Below are 21,396 nucleotides of genomic sequence, written 5' to 3'. Positions count from 1 at the left end.
ACTACAAATAATCTACAAAGGCAAGAACCATTGTAAAGGGTTGATTGAACCAGATGAATGCAGTCTGCTGCAGTTGAAGAATGAGGTGGTGAAGATTACAAGTGAAGATGGGTTAACCACTCCTGAAAGTGTGCAATTACTTGTCACCAGCCCAAGGAATAATGTGAAAGTTATTGTAGATACTGATGCAATGTTGCGGATTATGTTCACGGCACATGACTCATTACAAGTGCCAGTATTTAAAGTCATTGTGTTGCCAACCCTACGTCCTGATTTAGAACTTGGTGGGGTGATACAATCTCTGCTACATGCCTTAGGAGTTCAGCTATCTGCAGAGCAAGTTGCATGGGTAAATGAAAGTGGAAATGAACCACCATCTAGGCCTGGAGGCATCCATGGGCCACAAACAAACCTTGCTGAGAATGTTGGGTGTGAGACTAATGCTGATGAAGATGAATCACCTTCCAAGAGTGAAGGCAGAGATAAACCATAAATTGTTAGGAATGAGAATGTTGATGACAACGACGACGATGATTGGTTGTTAGATTTTGACAAGGAATTTGCTGCTGATGGTAGTCGTATAAATCACCAAAACATAGCTGAGGATGCAGAAGTTATAGATGATGGGGGATCTAACTCTGACGATGAATCAATTGATGCAGATCCTCAATTTTTGGCGAATACATCTGACTCAGATTTTGATTTGGGCACTACTCAATTGAAAGATTATATTGAAGTGCATATGTATAAGCCAATGCCTGATGGTAAGAATAGGCTGAGGTTAGGAGACATGTTTGATGATGTTGACCAGGTTAAGAAGGTGTTGGGTGAAGTGATGGTGGATAAAAGCTTTGAAATTACAAAGGTGTACAATGACCGTAGGAGATTTTACGGTAAATGCAAGACTGATGGTTGTCCATGGTATGTGGTGGGAGGTAAAATCAGAGGTAAGGGTGGATTTGTAATTAAAGAGTTGCAGAATAAACATGATTGCAGACAGACCGAAATGTCAATGAATATGTCCAGCAAATGGATAGCAAAGAAAATAAAGAGCAAAGTCGTTGTGGATCCCCATGTGAAGATTTATGTTCTTCACGAGTTTATGCAAGAGACATTTGGTGTGAGGATAGGGAATTTGAAGTTGTATAGAGCTAGAGAGAGGGCAATGATAGACATTCATGGAGACCATGCAAAGGGTTATGAGAATCTCTTTCAATATGCTACAGTGATTCTGAAGTATGATGCAGGTGCAATTTGCAAAGTACTTTGCGATGTAGTAACTCGGCCAGAAAAAGTGTTATTTCAGAGATTTTTTATGGCATTTCCAGCCCAAATAAATGCACTTCATAATGGCTGTAAGCCATACATTGAGTTAGACGGATGTCATTTAAAATCAAAATATTGTGGAGTTCTATTATCTGTTGTAAGTATGGATGCTAATAATGGAATAGTTCCATTAGTAATAGCAATGTATGAGATAGAGAACACTGAAACTTGGACATGGTTTTTAGAAATTCTGCATTCGTATTTCGATAATGGATCATATCAGATCACCTTTTGCAGCGATAGGCAAAAGGGTTTGTTGGGAGCAATTGAAAATACATGGCCGACTGCATTTCATAGGTCATATGCTAGACATATATATTCTAACTTCTCTAAAGATCATCCTGGAGTTACTTTGAGGAATCTGTTTTGGAGAGCTGTCAGTAGCACTAATAAGTTTGACCATGTAGCTGCAATGGAAAAGTTGAAAAAAGAGAAGTTAGAGGCATGACAGTGGTTAGAGAGAGAACTTGCTGGGTTTACTTGGTCAAGATATAAGTATGACAAGAATTGCAAAGTGGATCACACAAGTAATAACACTTCGGAGTGCTTCAACAGTTAGATCTTACCCTATAAAGAGAAGCCTTGCCTGACTATGCTTGAAGAAATCCGATGCATGTTTATGACACTATTCACATAAAGAAGAAAAGAAGCACAATCTTGGTCCAATATTCCACCTCGAGTGAAAAATGAATTAGATGATGCTTATGAGACCGGAAGTAAAATGATTGCAATGGCTTCTGGTGATCTTCACTTTCAGGTATAAATCTTAAATATTTTTGTTTTCAACTATATTTTTATATAGTTGAACTGTGACTCTATCAAGTTTAGAGTAAAACACATATTTATAATTGCTTGAAATTACAATCTGAATTCACTTCAAAAATTCTAGTAGAGAAAGAGTTATATTTATAGTATATGTTTTTTTAAAAAAAATTCTAGAAGTTTAGTTATGTGACATTATTTTTCCCTATATGCTTTTAATTATTATGCTATTGCTCTCTGGTTAAAGACAAGAGTTATTATCGAGCGAGGAGGTTCATCGTTGATCTGATGAGCAGGTCCTGCGACTGTGGTCATTGGGAACTATCTGAACTCCCTTGTGCTCATGATATGGCTGCAATTAGTCATGCAAGACACGATAAAAGAGTACCTGCCAAAATACTTCACGAAACAAGCATATTTAACACTTATGTTGTGATGTTTAAGTCAATTCCTGATAAGGTTACTTGGGACCCATGTGATAGACCAAAACTTTCTCCACTTGAGATTATTAAGAAGATTGGAAGACCGAAAAAGTCAAGGAAGAGGGCAACCACAGAGACAGTGAAAAAAAAAAACAGATCATTCTATGTCTGCTGCTCCTTTTGTGGTGAGTTGAACCACAATGTCCGAAAGTGCACATTGATGCCATCAATAGCAAGACAAATAAGAGATCAAAATCATGTATCAATGTATTATTTTTTTTAATTATTTTTGTATATACCGAGCTTAATTCTTTATTTATTTTTGTTGAATATGTAATTTTAAATAGGGTCTCAGTGGGCCGGGAGAAAGTTCTAATGCAGAAACTACTTCGAAGAGAAGAAAAAGAATGGTAAATGTTGGTTTGAATATGGAATAATTTTTAGTTTGTTGCAGTTTTTCATAATTTTTTTTATATTTATATATTTCAATTTAAATAGGTTGTGAGTAGTCCAGATGAGAGGTTTACGCATAGTAGGGGAAGAGGAGGTAACAAGGGTCGAGGTAGCAGAATAAGAGGAGGTGACAGAAGAAGATGAATGGCATTTAGAGGTAGAGGTCGAAGTAGCAGAGCAAGAAGAGGTACTATGGTGTTTTTTTATATTGTTATAATTTTCTGAATACTTCATAGATACTGAAGATATATATATATTGTGTGTGTGTGTGTGCAGGCCGATATGAAGTTGTCAATCTTTCTCTAAATCCAACTCAAGGCTCACAAGTTTCACAGATCATAGATGGTTAGCAGAGTGTTATTGTTAGGATATTATATATTTGAAATGCACAAACTTGAAATACAAGTGTGCAACCCAAGAGGGGGTGAATTGGTATTTTAAAAATTATCCTAATAAAACCACACAACAATCAAATCTAACGCCTTAATAAATTCGAAAGCAATAAGTTCGATAAAAGCACAATAACAAATGAGTAAGAGAAAAGAGAAACAAACACACGAATTTTTACGTGGTTCGGCAATCCCCGCTTACGTCCACGCCTCCAAGCAATCCAAGCTTGAAGATTTGACTATCCAAGCCTTCTAAGGCTTCAAAAGTTTACAATTGACTTCAAGGTGTCAATGAACATTTACAACAAAGAGATTATCTCACAATCTCTTCACTCAAGTGTCTCACACACTTAAACACTTACAATTAAGATGAAGAAATGAAAGTTACAACAAAACTCACTCAAATAGTATGTATTCAAAAATGAAGAACAAGAGATGATTCAATGTGTTTTGTGATTTGTAAATTGAAAGTTCAAGATATCTCGTGTGCTTTTTGTTTATGCTTGCTAGAGGGCTTGAAAATGAATTGGATTTGAGTTTATATAGTTTGAGCTAAAAAACTAGCCGTTATGCACATTTTGGTCATAACCAGCTTACCGTTTATGGAATCCGGTTAGCCGCTTTTATGTTACCGTTAAGGCAAAAATTTGAATTTCAGAATATCTGGTATGCCGCTTTGCATATTCGGTTAGCCGCTTTTGAAATCCAGATTGCCGCTTGCAAAATCCGGATAGCCGTTTATGCTCCAGAAGCTTACTGCCCAGAATCTGGATTGTCGTTTACCATATCCGATTAGCCGCTTGCTACAGTAACCGGTACAATGCACTATTTTCTAAAATTATAATTTGACCCCAAAACCAAAACTTTATAAAACTGTATTATGGCCTAAAATATTATATTATTTTGCAAACAAGTCCAATTTTAGAATCTTTAAATAATGCTTGATATTCCTAAAATTTTTTAAAATTATGATATGGCCCAAAATGTTATGAAACTTTTCCAATAAGTCATTCTCCAAAATTTCGAGCAATACTTATTGATTTCAAAGTTTTCAAAACTCTTTCAATTAAATCATAAACTTGAAAAACAACTAATTTCATAAAATTATTTTTCTATTAAATATAAAACCTTTATAATGTGAAAATAATGGTTTATTTAAAATATATAAAAAATAATTTGAGCTTAAAAGATTAATAATTCTTAATCTTGTTTGTTATCATCAAAATCAACATTATGGAAACATATATGTTAACAAAACTGCCACTAGTGCATTAGGTTACTGTGGTGTTTTTTTTTTAAATGCACAAACTATTATTAGTGCATTAGGCTGCTGTGGTGTTTGTTGATTACACAAACTATTATTAGTGTATTATGTTGTTGTGGTGTTTTTTGAATTCACAAACTGACAGTACTACGAATAGGCATTTCAAGAACAAACTCTTATTTTTCACCATTGATAATGGAAGCACTTTGGATTACTTTTTACTTTGCTTACATATTAAATTACTTTTATTACATTACTTTCTCATAAATAAGCCTATCAAGAGGCCACAAATAAAAATTATGACCAATTTTAGCTTCGCTTCAATGCATCGTAGTCTTTCATTCATCTTCAGTACATATTCATTTAGGATCAAGCCATAACTAGATGTGCTGTTACGCATTTATAAATCTTCTTTTGCTGCCCATTGCCAAAAATTACACTTTTTATACCTGCATATCCAAAATAATTTGTTAGGATTTTCCGACGTAGTAGATACCATAGCACATGCCTGCACTCCACAGTTGTAGTATTAAAGGTAGTAGGTTACTTCTGCTGGTTTCTTAGCTCGACCCCTAGAACTAATGCTTGTGTGGCTGTTGAAGGCCATTATTCTGTTAGAATTTATATGTGTGAAGGGTGAAAAATTGTTTGGTTTTGATTTAAGATAGGAAAAATGTGGATATTGTGTTTTCAATGAATTCAAGTATTTGCTGTGTCTTATTCTTGTTGTTTTGTATGAAAAAAGTGTTTAAATTTCAGTACTTTTGGTGTGAGATTGTTGGTGTTTAGTTTGAGGTTGCAGGTGTTTACTATGGGGTTGCTGGTGTGTTTCAGAATTGCAGGTATTTAGTATTAGACTGCTGTTAATATAGGGTTGTTAGGGTTGAAATGAGGCCACTGGTGTGTTTGAAATAGGGTTGTTAGTGTTTAAGTGAGGTTGCTGTTTGAAAAAGGGTTGTTAATGTTCAAGTGACGCAGGTGGTGTGTTTGAAATAAGATTGTTGCTGCTGAGATGGGATTGTTAGTATTCAAGTGAGGTTGCTGAGGTGTTTCAAATGAGTTTGCTAGTGTGTTTATAAGGTTGCTGTGTTGATTATGATTGTGAGGCTGCTGGTGTTGATGAAATGGTTTGCTAATATGTTTGTAAGCCTGTAAATTCTAGCTTTTATAAGCCAAGAAAATAGTCGTTTTTGGTTCTAACGACTATTTTTTTGGGCATTTCTTGTAACTTTTGCTTTTGTTGTTTCTTTCTTTTTAAAGGATAAAATTTTCTTTTACGTTCCTGGGGGCAGAATCGTCTTTTAACATAATTTCCGTTGAGCACTAACGTTTTGTTAACAGATTGGTAGTAAAATGATAACCGCGTAAAAATTTAGTAGTAAAATACACTTTTCAGCAAACCTTGGTACTGACATAATATGTCAGTAAAACTTTGGTAGTAAATTGATAATATCTCAAATAAAAATAAATATTTTTGAATTAAAGCTTTGAATTTTTTTTAATATATTAAAAAGTCTATATATTTAGAATAGATTTTAAAATTATGGAATCAAAGTAGATTTTAGATTAAATTATAACCATTTAAAAAAAGAAGAAGAAGCTAAAGGGTATTTTAATTAATTCATCAGGAAGTGGGGACTTAATAAGACAAATGTATAAACTATGCTGTTATTTGGGAAATAAAAAAACTAGAGTGGAAAAACTAAAATTTGATTTCCTAATGGGGAGGGCCGGCGGGGTGGGGCGGCTTAGCGTGTGGTTTAGGCACACGCATCACTCCCACGTGCTTGTTCAATCACGTTGTTTAATTACTAATTGTTAACAATTTGTTAGTAAACGAAAAAACTCTTATCATTTCTTTGAATATCAAATCAAAATAAGTTATTATTTTTAAAACTTTTTAGGATTGGAAAAATAGACATATTTTTTAAATACTGTTTTTTTATAATTGTTTTCCAAACGAGATTACCAATGAAACTGAAGTTTATCAATGACTATTATCACAAATATCAGACATTTGGATACATTTATGATTAATCAAGCTTTTAATCATGTTTAGACTCCGCAGCTTGCAGTAACCATCAAATCATTCAAATGTGCCAACTAATTTATTCAACTAATTAATTGCCAATAAAAAATGAAAACCGCTGAGCCAATGCATGCTAAGCCTAGTTGCAGCCAACAGAAGCGGCAGCTTTAATAAGGAAGCCGGCGAGAAGAAATGGGGCCGAAAAGAATGGGCTGTGATCACTATCCAAAGCATATACTTCAGACGGCGGCCACCTCTTTATCATGGCATCTTGTTGCTCTGGTTTGACAACACGATCATGCATGGTCTTGATGTAAACACGTGGCACCCTGTCCACTTCCTCATGATTCTCTCCTGTGAACCGGGCTGACTCTAATGCCAGGATCGGTCCTGGCCTTACAAGCATGGCAGCTAGTGTTGAATCCTAAACCCAAAATCAGTAACCAATGTGCATTTAGAATCTATACAAAACAATACAAAAAGCATAATTATAGAGGAAATCCAGGCAGCATTTAAGGTGGGTAAAAATGTTCGAGACCAATCCGACCCACCCACCAGGGCTTTGGTTAATGGTTATCAAGTAATTGAACAAGGGAGAACAATTTACTTATATACTTAATCGACATTCATAAAAAAGAATTTCATGAATTATGAGTTTAATACATTCTGATTAGCAGAAAGATGGATATTCTTTGCTCATTATTAAAGAGTCACTTGTTCACAAACTTCTTATGGGGCTAATAGTTTTCATTTTTCATCCCATAAAAAACTCTTTTCGCTCTGCCTAGCTTCTATCCCTCTCTAGGGGTATTTTAGTGATAGGTTCTATAGGAATTAAACACTCCTATTTGGTTAAATACCTAGTGGCAAACTCTTATGTTCCTTTCATTACAATATTTTTAAATAAGTTCTTAGATGACAAGTTTAAAGGTTTTCTTATTGATATTATCAATGACGTCAGAGACAATATTGATGTTCTGTGAATTTAAGCCTATTTTGGGCTAAACTTGCCCCGAGCTTACATAATGTACCTTAAATTGTTTTTAGATTTTTTTAAATATTAAATTTAAATATAAGGTCATAAATCCCAAAATTTAAAATCATAATCACTATACAATCATTAGATTCTAAGTGATGGAGTCATTTTTATTTTTAATAGACACAATGTGTAATGCATGTTAAGCATTAGGTCTAACTAGAGCCATGTTTGGTATTAAGGTTGGATACCTGTAGCATTTAAAATACAATATTAAAATAATTAGTAAACACTAGTTGTTATTACTTGAAAGCCAAATTGATTTGATTTACCACTTATATGAATAAGAACTCATGATATTTTTATTATTTTTGTCTAATTTATTATTTAAAAATCATATTAACTACACATTAATAATTTTTATTTTATAATTATAACTTTTTTTATAACAGTAATTTAAAAAGTACAGTACTTCAATATCAAACAGCCAAAAAGAGCCTAGAGTAATGATAGAACTACACTTTATAACATTTTCTTATTGCTTATTTGGCTGTAAAGTTACTATATTTGGGCATGATGTGACTTTCTAATACAAGCTAGTTCGATCTTTGCTAAAAAAAAAACATAAATTTCGATACAATAATGGACTAAAAAAAACATAATTTCTAATGTATTAAAATTTTTGTATTTTACTGACATCTCACTTTAACTAAATGATAGTACTCTCACTAGAAAATGACTATATATGTATATAACTTAATTAAAGTTTTATATCAATTTTTTTGTAAATATAATTATTTAATTAGTTTAATGACATTAAAGATAAGGCTGGTATGAATTTAGTCCACAATTCATCTTAAAATTAGTGGCCTAGACAGTAGACACAGTGTCACTTTGCGTTGAGAGACACAGATGATAAGAACCAAGAGTAATACAATTTTCCCAGGCAATTCTCCGAAAATTTCCAAGGCAACCAAAAATGGAAACGCACCATTTACAGATTTGGCCTGCCTAGGAAAATATGAGGCACAATTCCCTGGACAAAATAGTATTTTTGAAACCAACATGATGGTGGAAATACACCGGAAGCAGCCAAAAGATGTCTTCTAGCCTTCTAGGTGGGGTTATGGCCTGACAACTTAAAATTCGGAAAGGAAATATTGGACTTAAATCTTCTAGCCAAACATGTGAGAAAAATCAGTGTATCATTTGCTCTGTCTATTCAATTATTTTCCTTATTGAGCTGTCAAGTGTGTTTCCATGACCACGTAAAGTCTGTGTGGCCCTAGTTCATCAACTGTGTCAAATGTCAACGAATCAATGTGGTGCAAATCTAACTTTTCAATCGTGTATGTTTGTGAATCAGATTAAAAATGTTTGCTCCATGATTCAGGAATCATCAAGATGGCAAGTGGGGCAGTGGCTACAATAATATACACACCCAAAAAGGCATTAAAAGAAAAGGAGGCTATAGGCCTATAGCATAGTGCTGTGCTGTAAGTTGCAAGCGGGTGTGCTGTGTCCACAATTGTTGCAAAGTTAATTACCTCTTGAGGACTCATTTGATAGATGATTTTGCGCTGCAATTCTTGCTTGACAATGGCGCTGGTTGGAGGTTGATCAGCTCCTAATCCAAATCCTAATTGGTACACGTCGTCGCCGAATCCCGATAAGTCAGGTACCCCCTGCTTGTCATTTAGGAAGCAAACACCACAAAAATTTTTAACCACAATCATGATCTCATAAAGTAGCTGCATAATTGTCACGGCCCATAGCTGAATCATTGGAGGGGTAGATTGAGCATTGAGTAGTGTGATTTAAAAAAAAAAAAGTAGGCCATCATTGAAACATTGTCAGCTCAGTGCCATTTTATCAAGCATTCACAGAAAAAGCAAAGAGTATGCCTTAAATAAATAATTGAAGAGAAAACTTCTATGCAATGGGAACTGGAAATCACAACCTTGCTGCTAACACTACTTGCATTTGATCTGAATCTGAATATGTTCTTCTTTCTGCTGACCCTTAAAACTAGAATTCAAAAACACTATAATTATAATTCTAACACAACAATATTCATAGGAAATTACAGTTCCCCACATATCATTCTTGAAAAAAAAAATAATAATAATAAAAACATTATTATATATATGTGGAGCATGATCACAAAGTCAAAAACTATCCACCATTATATATGCAAGCTTTGAATGCAAGTTATGAAGTGCCAAAAGAATTTTGGTCATATATATTAGGTAGCTGCTGATGTAGCCTGACAAATATGCATCATCTGCCTTGTTAATAAGAAATTAATTTTTCTTTCTGTATAATCACTACTTAAATTGTAACCATTTGGATAAGTCTTGACTGACAGCCAAATTTTTTATGGAGACAGTTGGCAATCATGCCAATTTCTTCTCCATCGCTGCAGAAGCATCAGATTCCCAACAACAAGAATCAATCAATATATTACAAATTAAAACCAAAACGGACTTATAGATTGAAAGTAGGGTCCAAGAAAATGAATAATTACAATTTTAACATCTTCATCTGTGCAGAACCCCAGTTTCAGCATCGTGGCTGCCAAATAAACCGCCAGCCGGATTTTGTTACCAAATTTGTGACTGGCCTGAGTTATGCTTAAGCCTCCAGCACTGTGCCCCACCAATATCACCTGCAAAAGTATTTACAATTAATAACAAATTAGCGAATCAATACAGTACAGTACATAATCATGCATGCAATTTAATGATGATCGAGGAGTAATAATAGATGCCGTACCTTTTCATTATCAGTCAAAGAAGACATGAAGTCCATGAGAGGTTTGTTATAATCATCAAAAGAATGAATAGAATTTGCATCGGATGGATCAGTTCCAGCACCTTTGAGATTGATGCATGAAACTTTGTAGCCTGAATTCTCCATGAGGCATCTGACTTTGTACCAGCACCATGCTCCTCCACTTATGCCATGCACCAGCACAAAGTGTGGCTTCTGTACTTCAGCTGGTTTTTTAATTTCTCTCATGTTAATCTCTTCTCCCATGGGTTAATAGCTAATTTCCTTCGCTGTACTCTTGTCAACTTATTGAGACTCGGGGACTTTAAGAGTTGGGATATCATTTATAGTTGGGATATCGTCATAAGGAGTCATGATTCATGCTACTTTAAGAGTTGTGGCTATGTGTGCTCAGTTTCATCGTAAGATGTCTCAGGTCTTGTTAAATAAAGAAAATGACACCCGGAGACTACAATTGCATGCTTGATTGGAAGAAAATGGAACATAGGCAATGAATGGAAAAGAGAGAAAGAGAGAGAAAATGAGGAAAAAAGGTGTTCAATCTCAATTTTATTGTTTGACTTGACATGGAATCATATCTTTTTTTTTTCTCCTTTCCTCACTTTCTTTCCTCTCATTTTATTTTATTTCTTCAAACCGAATTTGCTTTAATGCATAAGTTTTTTTTTTTCTGTATATTAAACCAGGTATTTAAGACTACATTAGGCCCCGACTAATTCATATTCGAATCGGATATAACTATTAGGGTCGTAAAGTTTTCCCAACAATTATTTAACACAACTGCATCTTCAAAACTCGAATCATAACTTCGATTAAGGTATAACAGATCTATGTCAGCAAATTTAAACTCTTATTGGTTATAAACATATTTTTTTAGGGAGCCTCTAAGTTACAATAATTGTAACATACATCTCTTATGTGAACCACACAAAATTGTAGATTGTCATAGCCAACATTGAACATGTCGTCCCTCCACTACTCGTTTTGTGAAACTAATTTGATCTACACTATTTATCTTGGCAATATAATCCTATGGTATGTTGTAAATCCTCGAATAAAATAAGAAGCATTAATGAATGTGGGTTTGTACATTCCTTCCTCAAATATTAAAAGTATATATCGTGGCAAATTTTATAGGTTAATGATTGAATGCTAAGCTAATTTTTTTTTTTTTTTGGGTGGAAATACTGAATTAATGGTTGTCCACAAGAAAAATAAGAATAAATTTGACCATTAACTCAATATTCAACTCAAAATCAATTCAACACTGAATCTGAGGTGAGTCCACATGGCACCAAATTGCATCGCTCACACGCACTGTTTCACATGATGCAGTTACAAGCAAGGAAGACAAGTCGTGATAAACAAATGAGAGGGCAATCCTTGGCAAAAGTTATCTTTGGAAATGGAGATTTGTCAATGAATAGTGAAGCAAGAATTTTTGTATTCCTTTTCATTACATATATGAAATAAATATTTGATTTTGATCTTACATTAATTGTCGGCTACCTGACAAAATTTTTTATTCGTCAATTAATTTGTTTATAAGTATATTGCAGGCCGACCCATGTATCCTTATTTATTTTATTCTGTTTATATATCATTTTTAAAAACACACTTGTTCCCTCTTGAATCTCTTCAAAATGGACACACAATGCCAAAAAAATATTGTAAATTTCGCTCAGTTGACGCATCCGTGGAGCAAAGCTGCAGAGGTGGCTGATACGAATTGGTAAATACTTCGATTATATTGCTAAGTTTTATGTACTAGTCTAAATAACAACAGCAAGTTTTCTGTTTGGTTCTTAAAAATATTATTGGGAAACTTGGTATAGAGAGGGTAAAGAAAATGAAAGTGTGATACATTGAGAGAAGATGTGCACAAGAAACGTGTTTACAAGATTCTGGAATTCACACCGAGCATTTTGCTCAGTTTTTCTGAAAATGCACCAAGAAAAATGAAATAATAATTAGCAGTTATAGCAACATTGGAAAGTGAGCCATTGGGCTATGTAACTCAATACAATATGGAGCTTTAAAAGAGCAATCAATGCCAGCAGCCAGACGGTACATAAATTGGTGATCTCAGGGATCAACATGCACTCAATGCATTTACTGAAGGAAAGGTTTGCCAAGAAAAGACAGTGCCTTAATAAGTCACCAAGCACGACGAAAAAAAAAACAAAATGTAATTGCTCGATCCACTGACTTTAGGGTGCGGTGTAGTTTTCAAATGGAGAAGACTTTCAAGTTCAGAAAAGTAATTACACTATTGAATTTGTTGTAACAGTAGTTTTCTGATCAGAAATTTTAAAGTGTGAGAAATCCGTGTAGTTTTAAAGATTTCTCGCATTTTTCCGCATTTTAAAATTTTAGACTGGAATATTTATATTTATTGTAATATATTGATTTTCATTGTTATGATTCTTCATCTAAATAATATGAGTGGAACAAAATTTGTGGTTTCATTTTATTAGATGGAGATGAAGAAACAACATTTGAAATGGCCACCGAAAACCTATCTCCATTATTTATTTTAACTTCTTATGGGCAGGCCAAAGCATTAGCATACAAAACACATAGTGAAAAGGGGAAAAAAAGAGTCTAATAAAAAAATGACATAAAAATGATGTAGCAACCTCTTTGTGTTGATGTGTATGGTCCATTTGGAGGTAGATTCTGGCCGTGAAATCAAAAATGCTTCTTCTAATGAGAAACAGACGAGCACTAAAGGCCAATGAAGCATGGATAACTATTAATTATTGCTTAATTATTAGGCAATGCCAAACTAGCCTATGTTCAAGGGATTTTAACATTATTGGTTGACAGAATGTTAATCATATATTTCAATATTGTTAGATATCTCATATTCCAGTCTTAATGTAAGTTCCATTAACATGACAATTTGTTTATATAATTGTCACATCATGCTAAATATCAAAAGTATAATTCATTTGTTTGAAATTATTTTCAATCGTCAACGTTCGCTTTTACCCCTAATTGTTATTTCTTTTCAATAGAATCCTTTGTAAAGTTGTTAAGCAAATTAAAGTGGAAAAATGGTTTATCTGAAAGGTATAAATTATTTCTTTTAAACCTTTTAGTCGAATCTATTCTTTCTGAGAAAAAAAAAAAATTAGTCTAAAACTAAATACTGAAAAATCTCAGTCACTCGACTAAAAAGGAAATTGACTTAAAATTAAAAATTAATATTATCAGTACAAGTTTAAATAAAACTCGATATGACATTTTTCCAGAGGTAGGAAAATGAACAAATTAATAACAATATAGGATTGGTATGGTATTTATCATGAGCATTTTGAAAATAGACAAAAGAAAAATTATTTGATCATTTTTAGTGGCCAAGGCTGGAAAGGGTCAGAATGAGCTAAGCCACGTTAAATGGAAGCCAAGAATCAACAAAAAGTTGGGATAAATAAAAACTAGAGCTATAAAAAAGCTACGGCCTCCATGCACATTCTGTCAAGGTCACTCAAGCAAAAAGCTAATACGCCGAGGGATGGTAAAACTCAGATCTATCCGGTTCCACTTTAAAGTTTTGATATTTAGATACGAGTAATATTCACACAGACTGATAGCAAAATTTTTTAAATATTCAAATCTGCATAATAATAAATTCAAACATAATTTTAAATTTAATAATTTATTTAATAATAGGGGTGGGTAAAATTGAACTGGACCCGAAATATTATGGGTTCAATTTGATTTTTTGTCGGCTCGGTTCCGTACTTTTTTTTAAGGAAAAACTAAATATTTCGATTCTGTATAAAACCGTATACTTTTATTTGGTTTTTGATTCAAAATTTTAAATCCAAAAACCAAACCAACAACCCGAAAAAATAATTTTCAAATTAAAAAAATGACATGTGGCGTTGGGGGAGGGCAAAACTAGATTGGTTTGGTTAGGTTTTTTTAGATTTGGTTTTTCATAACTAAAAAAACTGAATGGATTAACACCGAAACCAAACTTAATAGAATTTTTCAAACCAACCCAAATCATTGCCCACCCCTACCTAATAATGTCAAATAAAATCCAATTATAATTCAACAATCAACAATTCAACATCAATTCAACATAAATAACATACAACAACACCATAGATCCACAAATAAAAATTCCACAACATAAATCAAACATAAAAAATTAAAAATAATCTAAGGTAAACTGATTCATTACAATATTCTGTAATTATTATTATTATTATTATTATTATTATTAGTTTCTTAACTTATTTTCCAAAGTCAATGAAGATTATAGAGTTAATTATGCTTATGCATATTAAATAAATAATTTAATTAGATAAATAATTTAACTTATATATATATTTCAATTGAAATTTAATCAAATAAATAATTTAATTATAATATAGTGCGGATTCGGATACCCAATTTTTCGAATACATTTACACCCACATGGATCTTAGATTTTAGGTTTTGAATCCAAATTTGTTCAGATCGAAATTTTCCAAATCTTTTTGAATGGGGACCAAATCGAGATTTTCCAAATCTTTTCGAATGGGGGCCAGATCCAGATTTTCTTACCATCTCTAACTACTCTCTTCGTTGCTTTTGTTTAAGTACTTCCCATAAAAGCACTTATAATTCCGATCATGGAACGTGTAGGGAAGAAGCTAACCATTCTGCTACATCTTTAATCGAAATATCAATATTCCTTCCCCCATACGACCAATTTATCTCTTCGTACCATATCAACATAATTTATTGGTTAAATTAACCAGCACTCGCTTATATAATTAAATTAGCTCACGCACTTATAGTAGTTTTTTTTTTTTAAGGGCATTGTTTTTCAATTAAAATAATCATCTAACACATAATTTTGTACCCCAGTGGTTGGAATTATTTGGCGGAAAAAACCAAAAAAAAGAAGAGAAAAAAAAAATATGACCCCAAAAATCGAATGCAACTTCTTACGACTTCCAATTCAGTGAGGGAGATGTTGAGGCCACGTTGGGTTGTCTCCACGAGTGCTCGACAGTTGATGCCCCCACTTTGCCTTCTCCAATCCCAAACTATTGCCTTTTTCTTTGCCACCCAAAACACATTTTAGTGTCCATTTTTAGTCACATTATACCATACAATTCAATTAAATCTTGATTACAAATTTTAATTGAATTTGGAATTTTATTTATTTATGTTTTGGTCAAACATCTGTCCGAAATGAAATGAGAGCAATTTCACAAATACGAGATAGGGGCGACAAAATCTCAAAATCTAAATTAATTTTTTTTATTTTTTATTTTGAATTTGGAATTCGAATAGTTAGTTAAACAAAATTTCTCGAAAATTTAATAATAATACTTGATTAATGGTTAAATGCCCATTTAGGATCAAATTAAGATATGATGAATTATTTTAATCAAATTCGTGAATCATGATGATGGTGATTGATGAATGCGATGCCTAATATAAACGTAATGCAACTTGCATAAGGAATAGCAAACTGAAAATAACGAAGGAGGCATTCAAAGCTAAAAATTCAAACATGTGGCCCAACAACAGATAAGAGATGTTTTGGGAGCTTGCAGCTCTTTTCCGATTTTCCTTCCAACTGGCAATTCCAGAAGTAAAAAGCGAAAATGATGCCTCACCAACTCCACAAAAAAAAAAAAAAACTTATCTGGTGGGCCATTGAGCTTGAAAATTGGAAATGAACTATTCAAACTTCGAAAACAAGAATTTCCCGCCAAAGTCCACCAGTCGGTTGGTCTGGCCCAGGCCCATCCGTTCGAGCAAAAGAATCGGGTTATAAAAATTTAAAAAAAAAGGCTATTTTAATTGAACCGAACTGACTCGAAACGGTTCGGGTTGATTCAGTTTTATTTTTTGTATTATGAAAAAAAAAAGAACCAAATAAGAAAAAATACAAAAATAAATTTGATGTGTTCGGTTCACTATTGATTTAAAATTTTATAACCTAAAATAAATAAATAAAGACTCCTAATTATTTTTACTTAATTAGATGGACACCTTTAAAATTATAGAAGAATGTCTTATACAAAAATGTTGAAAAAAAATAAAAATAAGTGTTTTGTTTTCATAATTTTATTGAGTTGTAAATTGAGGGGGGGGAAAAAAAGGTTTGAAATTTAAAAGAGAAGGCAATTCGGGGCAATACAATTTTAAGTGAAAAGGCGGGAGTTTGTGTGGTGCCCAAAGCACGGGGAACGGTGCTCGACAGCCGACTGTCAAATTTCACTCCAATAATGAAGAAGAATATTTTCATTGAGATCCTCCTTTTCTCTGCATATTTCGTTTAAGGTGCTTTTCTTTTTTGGGAGAAATAAGTGCAAAACTAAGTAAAGACTAATTTATGATGATTGATAGAATTATGATAATGTCAAGCGAATTCTAATTCTTCTACGGTCAGCAAGTGAGATAGGAAGTTTACGAAATTTCATATTAGAATAAAAGAATTTTATAACAAATTGATCGAGTTATTTTCTAAGTAGTATTTATTGATAGACGACTTGAATTTAAATGTTAGAAGAAAAAGAGGTGAAAAAAATAACTCTTGTGGAGGAGATTCATTTTCATAGGTAGAAATTTTTTAAATAAATATTCAATCGTAAACACTCTACAACAACTAAGTCTTTGTTATTGATTTGTATCTAACTCTAATGTACAATTATCAAACTCACATATACGTAAAATAAAAATCCACTTAATTTAGCTTGTTTATTTACACACATAAGTCAAGTTTCGACATAATCAACTTCCATAAGCACGTAGAGCAGGGACAAAACATGCTAATTTTGACTACAGGGGTCAAAGAATTTATACAAAAAAGATCAACATATTTCATTGCACTTATTCACAAGATAATCTCATATTTGTTGATGTAATCCCGGATAACATTGTAAATAGTTTAGATTATCATCTTTCTTGATTCAATTCTTAGAGATTTAAGGAGATGTTGCATGTTTTTGCTCAAGAGTTAAAGATTCAACATCAATTAAATTCATAGTCAAAGAAGTTAAATTTTTTGATGCATATTTTCTCTAAATAATGCATCTAGAGTCTTTGTTCCTTAACTATAATCTATGGGGGAAAAATATATATATATATATATATATATATAGTTATTGGACAACTAACAATGCAATGGTAAAGAATTATTATTTATAAAAATAAGTGAACATTCAATTATTTTTTAATTTCTAACAAGTAGAGAGATTTTTTATTTATTTATTTGGCTCACTATTAATTATCTGCTAATGACAAAAAATTGGAAACTGAAAATTCATTATTTTAGAATCAAGACAATCATAAACTAATACTAACAAAATCATGTTTAAAATCAAGATTTACCTTTAATTGAGAAGTTTTGCTAATTTTTCAGCTAATCAAGCATCACCTGTGGGATAAGAAAGTTGATCTTCTTCATTTAAGTTTTGCATAAGAAAATTTCAATTTAGTATTTCTTCATTATCGTTAAATTTCAATTTAGGTCTTCTTTTTCTTTTTCGACTCCTCTTCTTTTATTTTTTTAATTATATGACCAACCAATAATGCACAAGTCTATAAAATGGGTGTTTTATTAATATCAAGTTATTTTAATATAAAATAATGATTTTTAATTTTTAATTTTTTAGATATTGTGGCTCATGCCAGTCCCTTAAAAAGATCCGCCCCTGAGTAAGAGGGAATTAAATCTTGACTTATGGAAGTACATTTCTCTCGTCCTTGAGGTATAACTCTCTCTGTGTGCTTGTGAAAAACAATTTTGTTAAGGGATTTGAAATACTAATTTCCGAAGGATTGCCCATAAATAATATAGTAAAAACAGTTGAGGACCATAACGAAAATACCCAAATGAAACAAGCGCAAATACCCTCCTAAAAAAAAATCAAATTAAGAGCGCCTTTTTATGTTCCCTCTCTCAGCCTTTTCTCGTTGTCCCCATTTTCTTCAGGTTCTATCATCAACATATCTCTCTCATAATAATTCCCTGCATCAGATTTCAGCTTTTCATCTGCCTTGCTGTATCAAAACGGTTAGTAAATTGAGCTTCCTCATTACTACTAGTTTCATTTGATTTGATTTGATTTTATTTTTTATGATTTATGATGTGTTTGGCTCCTGAGATTTACAAGATCTGTTTATGCTTAATAATTACTTCTCTTCGTCATTATAATTGAAGTTTTCTTTTTTGAATTTCCGATCGGTTTAATTTTTCAGTAATTGATTGAATATTTATCAAGTACAAGATGATGAAATTCCATCTTTATCTCTATGAGCTATAGAGTCTTAAACGTTATAATTAATTTTTGTTTAATTGTGGATTTAAGGCTGGGTCTAGTCTAACACTGTATTGTAGCTACTCTTGTTAGACATGGATGTTTAAGCCTCAAATTACATTTTAAAATATGCGGATTAATGTTAAGAGCTTGTATTGTGTATGGCATATAGTAATTGAAGTCAGATGGAGACTGATATGAAGCAAACAGAATCCAATGAGTCGCGATCTTTCTCAAGATGGCTGGCAGAAAATCTTGAGGGTAAGTTGCTGCATCCTTCCTTACTCCCTGTTTGTTTCTCGGTAATTTATTTGTTTGCTGGTTTGAAGTTCATTCGTGAGCTCATTTTTATATTCCAATGGTAGGATTTTGTGCTTTCAGTTGAGCATCATACTCTTGTTGGGATAATGGTCTTTTCTCTGATGTTGATTTACTGTTTAATTCGTTCTAAAGCGCTTAGTTTGTACGAATGACAAAAAAATCGTGAAATTTTGCAGAGATGGACCAGAGTGTCAAGCAAATGCAGAAACTGATAGAAGATGGTGAATCTTTGTCAAAATTTCATGGGCCGGAGTTGACTGCTCACATTGAGGATTTCTATCACTTGTATCAATCTTTGGCTGAGCGCTACGATCATCTGACTGGAGAATTACAAAAGAATGTACCATCAGATATTCCACTGCAGGGTTCTGGTAACACTAAATCTGGCTTTGCCCAAGGCTCTCCACTGCTGACTCCTGATCGTAAGATGGGTTTGCACAACACTAGCTGTCAAGCTACATCTTCTACCTCTGGTGGCAGCTCTAATTTTTCTTTGAAGGAAGGGGCTGAATTATCTTCACCCTCATCATCGGACTCAGAGTCAGAGTTTTCTAACTCCTCTGTCAAAATCCACCTGGATGCACCTATAAACATTGATGGCAAGGAACTTACCGAGGAAGCAAATGAAACTTATGAAGAACTACTTGGGCGTGTTATTCAGTATGAAGACAAGTTAAGGGTTTTAAACTTAAGTCTCCAGCTTTCAGAAGAAGAGGTTGCCAGGTTGAAGAGTGAGCTTCATTCTCAGATTGAATTGGCAAAGAGCGATGTCAATATCAGGGAGGCTGATCTGGAGATGGAGAGAAGACAAGTGTTTGAACTGCAAAACTATGTGAGTGAGTTAGAAACTCGTCTTTCAGAATCAAATTTTGAGATTGAAAGGTTGATGAAAGAGCTTGAAGTAAGTAGTGACAGACTTAAGGGATCGGATGAAGAGATAAATCGATTAAACAATCAACTTGCTAATGAAATTTCTGAGGGTACTCATCAACTGCAAGGCCAGCTTAAACTTGCTCAAGATGATGTGACCACGTTGAATGCAAAGCTTGATTATGAGAGAATGCAGGTTCTGAAGTTTCAAGAGAGGATTGCAAAGGTTGAAACTAATCTCTCTGACCGTAATAATGAGGTTGCAGAACTGAAAATTGCATTGAGCGACGCAGAGGAAAAGTTCACTTTAGACAAAGCACAATTGCAGTCTGAAATGTTTTGCTTATTAGAGAAACAGGCCCTTTTAGATGCAAGGCTCAAAGAGTGGGAATTGCAAGGAAAAGCATTGGAAGACAAAATAAGGCAGTGTGAAACTGAAAAAATGGAGATCACAGGTCTGCATGAGGCCCAAGAAAGGGGGATGCAAAGTGAGATTAATCAGTTGAAAGTAGAAGTTTGTGAGAGAGATAACCGCATTGAAGCTTTGAACAAAATTATGGACAGTCTTAAACTGAAATATGACATGCTTATGGCAGAGAAAGATGAGATTAATGCAAAGGTAAACACACTCGTGGCAGAAGCAAGATCCCGAGACAATCACATTGGCCAAATAGAGGAACACTCACGAAAGCTACATATGGAACATGCGGAATTGATTGCTGCATCTGAATCTTCAAGGAAGCTAGTAGATGAATTAAGATTCAGAGTGAAGGAACTGGAGAATGAGGTGGACCGACAGAGAATGGTCATCTTAGATGCGGCTGAGGAGAAGCGAGAGGCAATAAGGCAGCTTTGTTTCTCGCTGGAGCATTATAGGAGTGGGTATCAAGAACTTCGCCAAGCGTTTCTTGGGTACAAAAGGCCTGCAGTTATGGCTGCATAAATTCGATTTCGCTCCATTATTGGTCTAGTAAATTTCCAAAACTTGAGCTTTCATTTTCCTTTGAAGTGTTGTATGTTGTTGAAGCTTAAATATTGTCAACTAGCTTTTCAAATATCTTTGTTGCTGGGAATTTTTTTACTTTTTAGTTGGCATCTAAACCTGTGTGAGTGTGTTCAACTTATACTGGATGTTTAAATTAATGCTTATTGCTTAGGCAATCTATAAGCTGATGTTACTCTCTATTTTTGTGTTTTAAGATGAACTAGAAATTACTACATTTTTTATATGGACAAAGTAGGGTATGTGGTAATTCAAAGCACAAGTATAAATGAAAGTGAAAATGCAGTCGGTTCTATTTTGATAAAGAAAAAGAAAAAGTGCCACATTAATTTTATTTTCTCGTGTTATTTTATTCTGTTTGTAAAATATTCTGCACAGATTTTCATTTTATTAACTTAAACCTTTAGATAGACCCTCAGCCAAAATTTTCGTGCGTTAATATCACTAAATTTGCACTCAGATACTAATTTTCATGTCCTTAGAAAATATAATATACATGTTTTTTTTAA

The 21,396-nt window shown here is 33.3% G+C and overlaps 2 protein-coding genes across 3 annotated transcripts; one reads left to right on the top strand and one right to left on the bottom strand.

The window, feature by feature from the left end:
- Positions 1–6,767: 6,767 nt before the first annotated feature.
- On the bottom strand, positions 6,768–10,891 carry LOC18044870 (methylesterase 17). Its single transcript, XM_006435893.2, has 4 exons — positions 10,397–10,891; positions 10,149–10,289; positions 9,169–9,306; positions 6,768–7,069 (listed from the first exon to the last, which is right to left on the bottom strand). Exons 1-4 carry the CDS (start codon positions 10,658–10,660, stop codon positions 6,785–6,787), a joined length of 828 nt encoding a protein of 275 aa, XP_006435956.1. The 5' UTR covers positions 10,661–10,891; the 3' UTR covers positions 6,768–6,784.
- A 7,408-nt stretch (positions 10,892–18,299) lies between these two features.
- Positions 18,300–21,033, top strand: LOC18044869 (protein NETWORKED 4B). 2 transcript variants are annotated; one of them, XM_024185263.1, is made up of 3 exons: positions 18,300–18,449; positions 18,866–18,954; positions 19,191–21,033. In XM_024185263.1, exons 2-3 carry the CDS (start codon positions 18,879–18,881, stop codon positions 20,825–20,827), a joined length of 1,713 nt encoding a protein of 570 aa, XP_024041031.1. In that variant the 5' UTR covers positions 18,300–18,449; positions 18,866–18,878; the 3' UTR covers positions 20,828–21,033. The 2 variants fall into 2 exon arrangements, with proteins under 2 accessions (XP_024041031.1, XP_006435955.1); XM_006435892.2 differs by lacking the exon at positions 18,300–18,449 and having other exon boundaries at positions 18,784–18,954.
- The last annotated feature ends 363 nt before the right edge of the window (positions 21,034–21,396 follow it).

Source organism: Citrus clementina, unplaced genomic scaffold (genome assembly GCF_000493195.1).
Source record: "Citrus clementina cultivar Clemenules unplaced genomic scaffold, Citrus_clementina_v1.0 scaffold_4, whole genome shotgun sequence".
In the NCBI taxonomy this organism is placed as follows: domain Eukaryota; kingdom Viridiplantae; phylum Streptophyta; class Magnoliopsida; order Sapindales; family Rutaceae; genus Citrus; species Citrus x clementina.
Note: the sequence above shows the minus strand (reverse complement) of the source record. Positions and strands in the feature narration are given on the sequence as shown.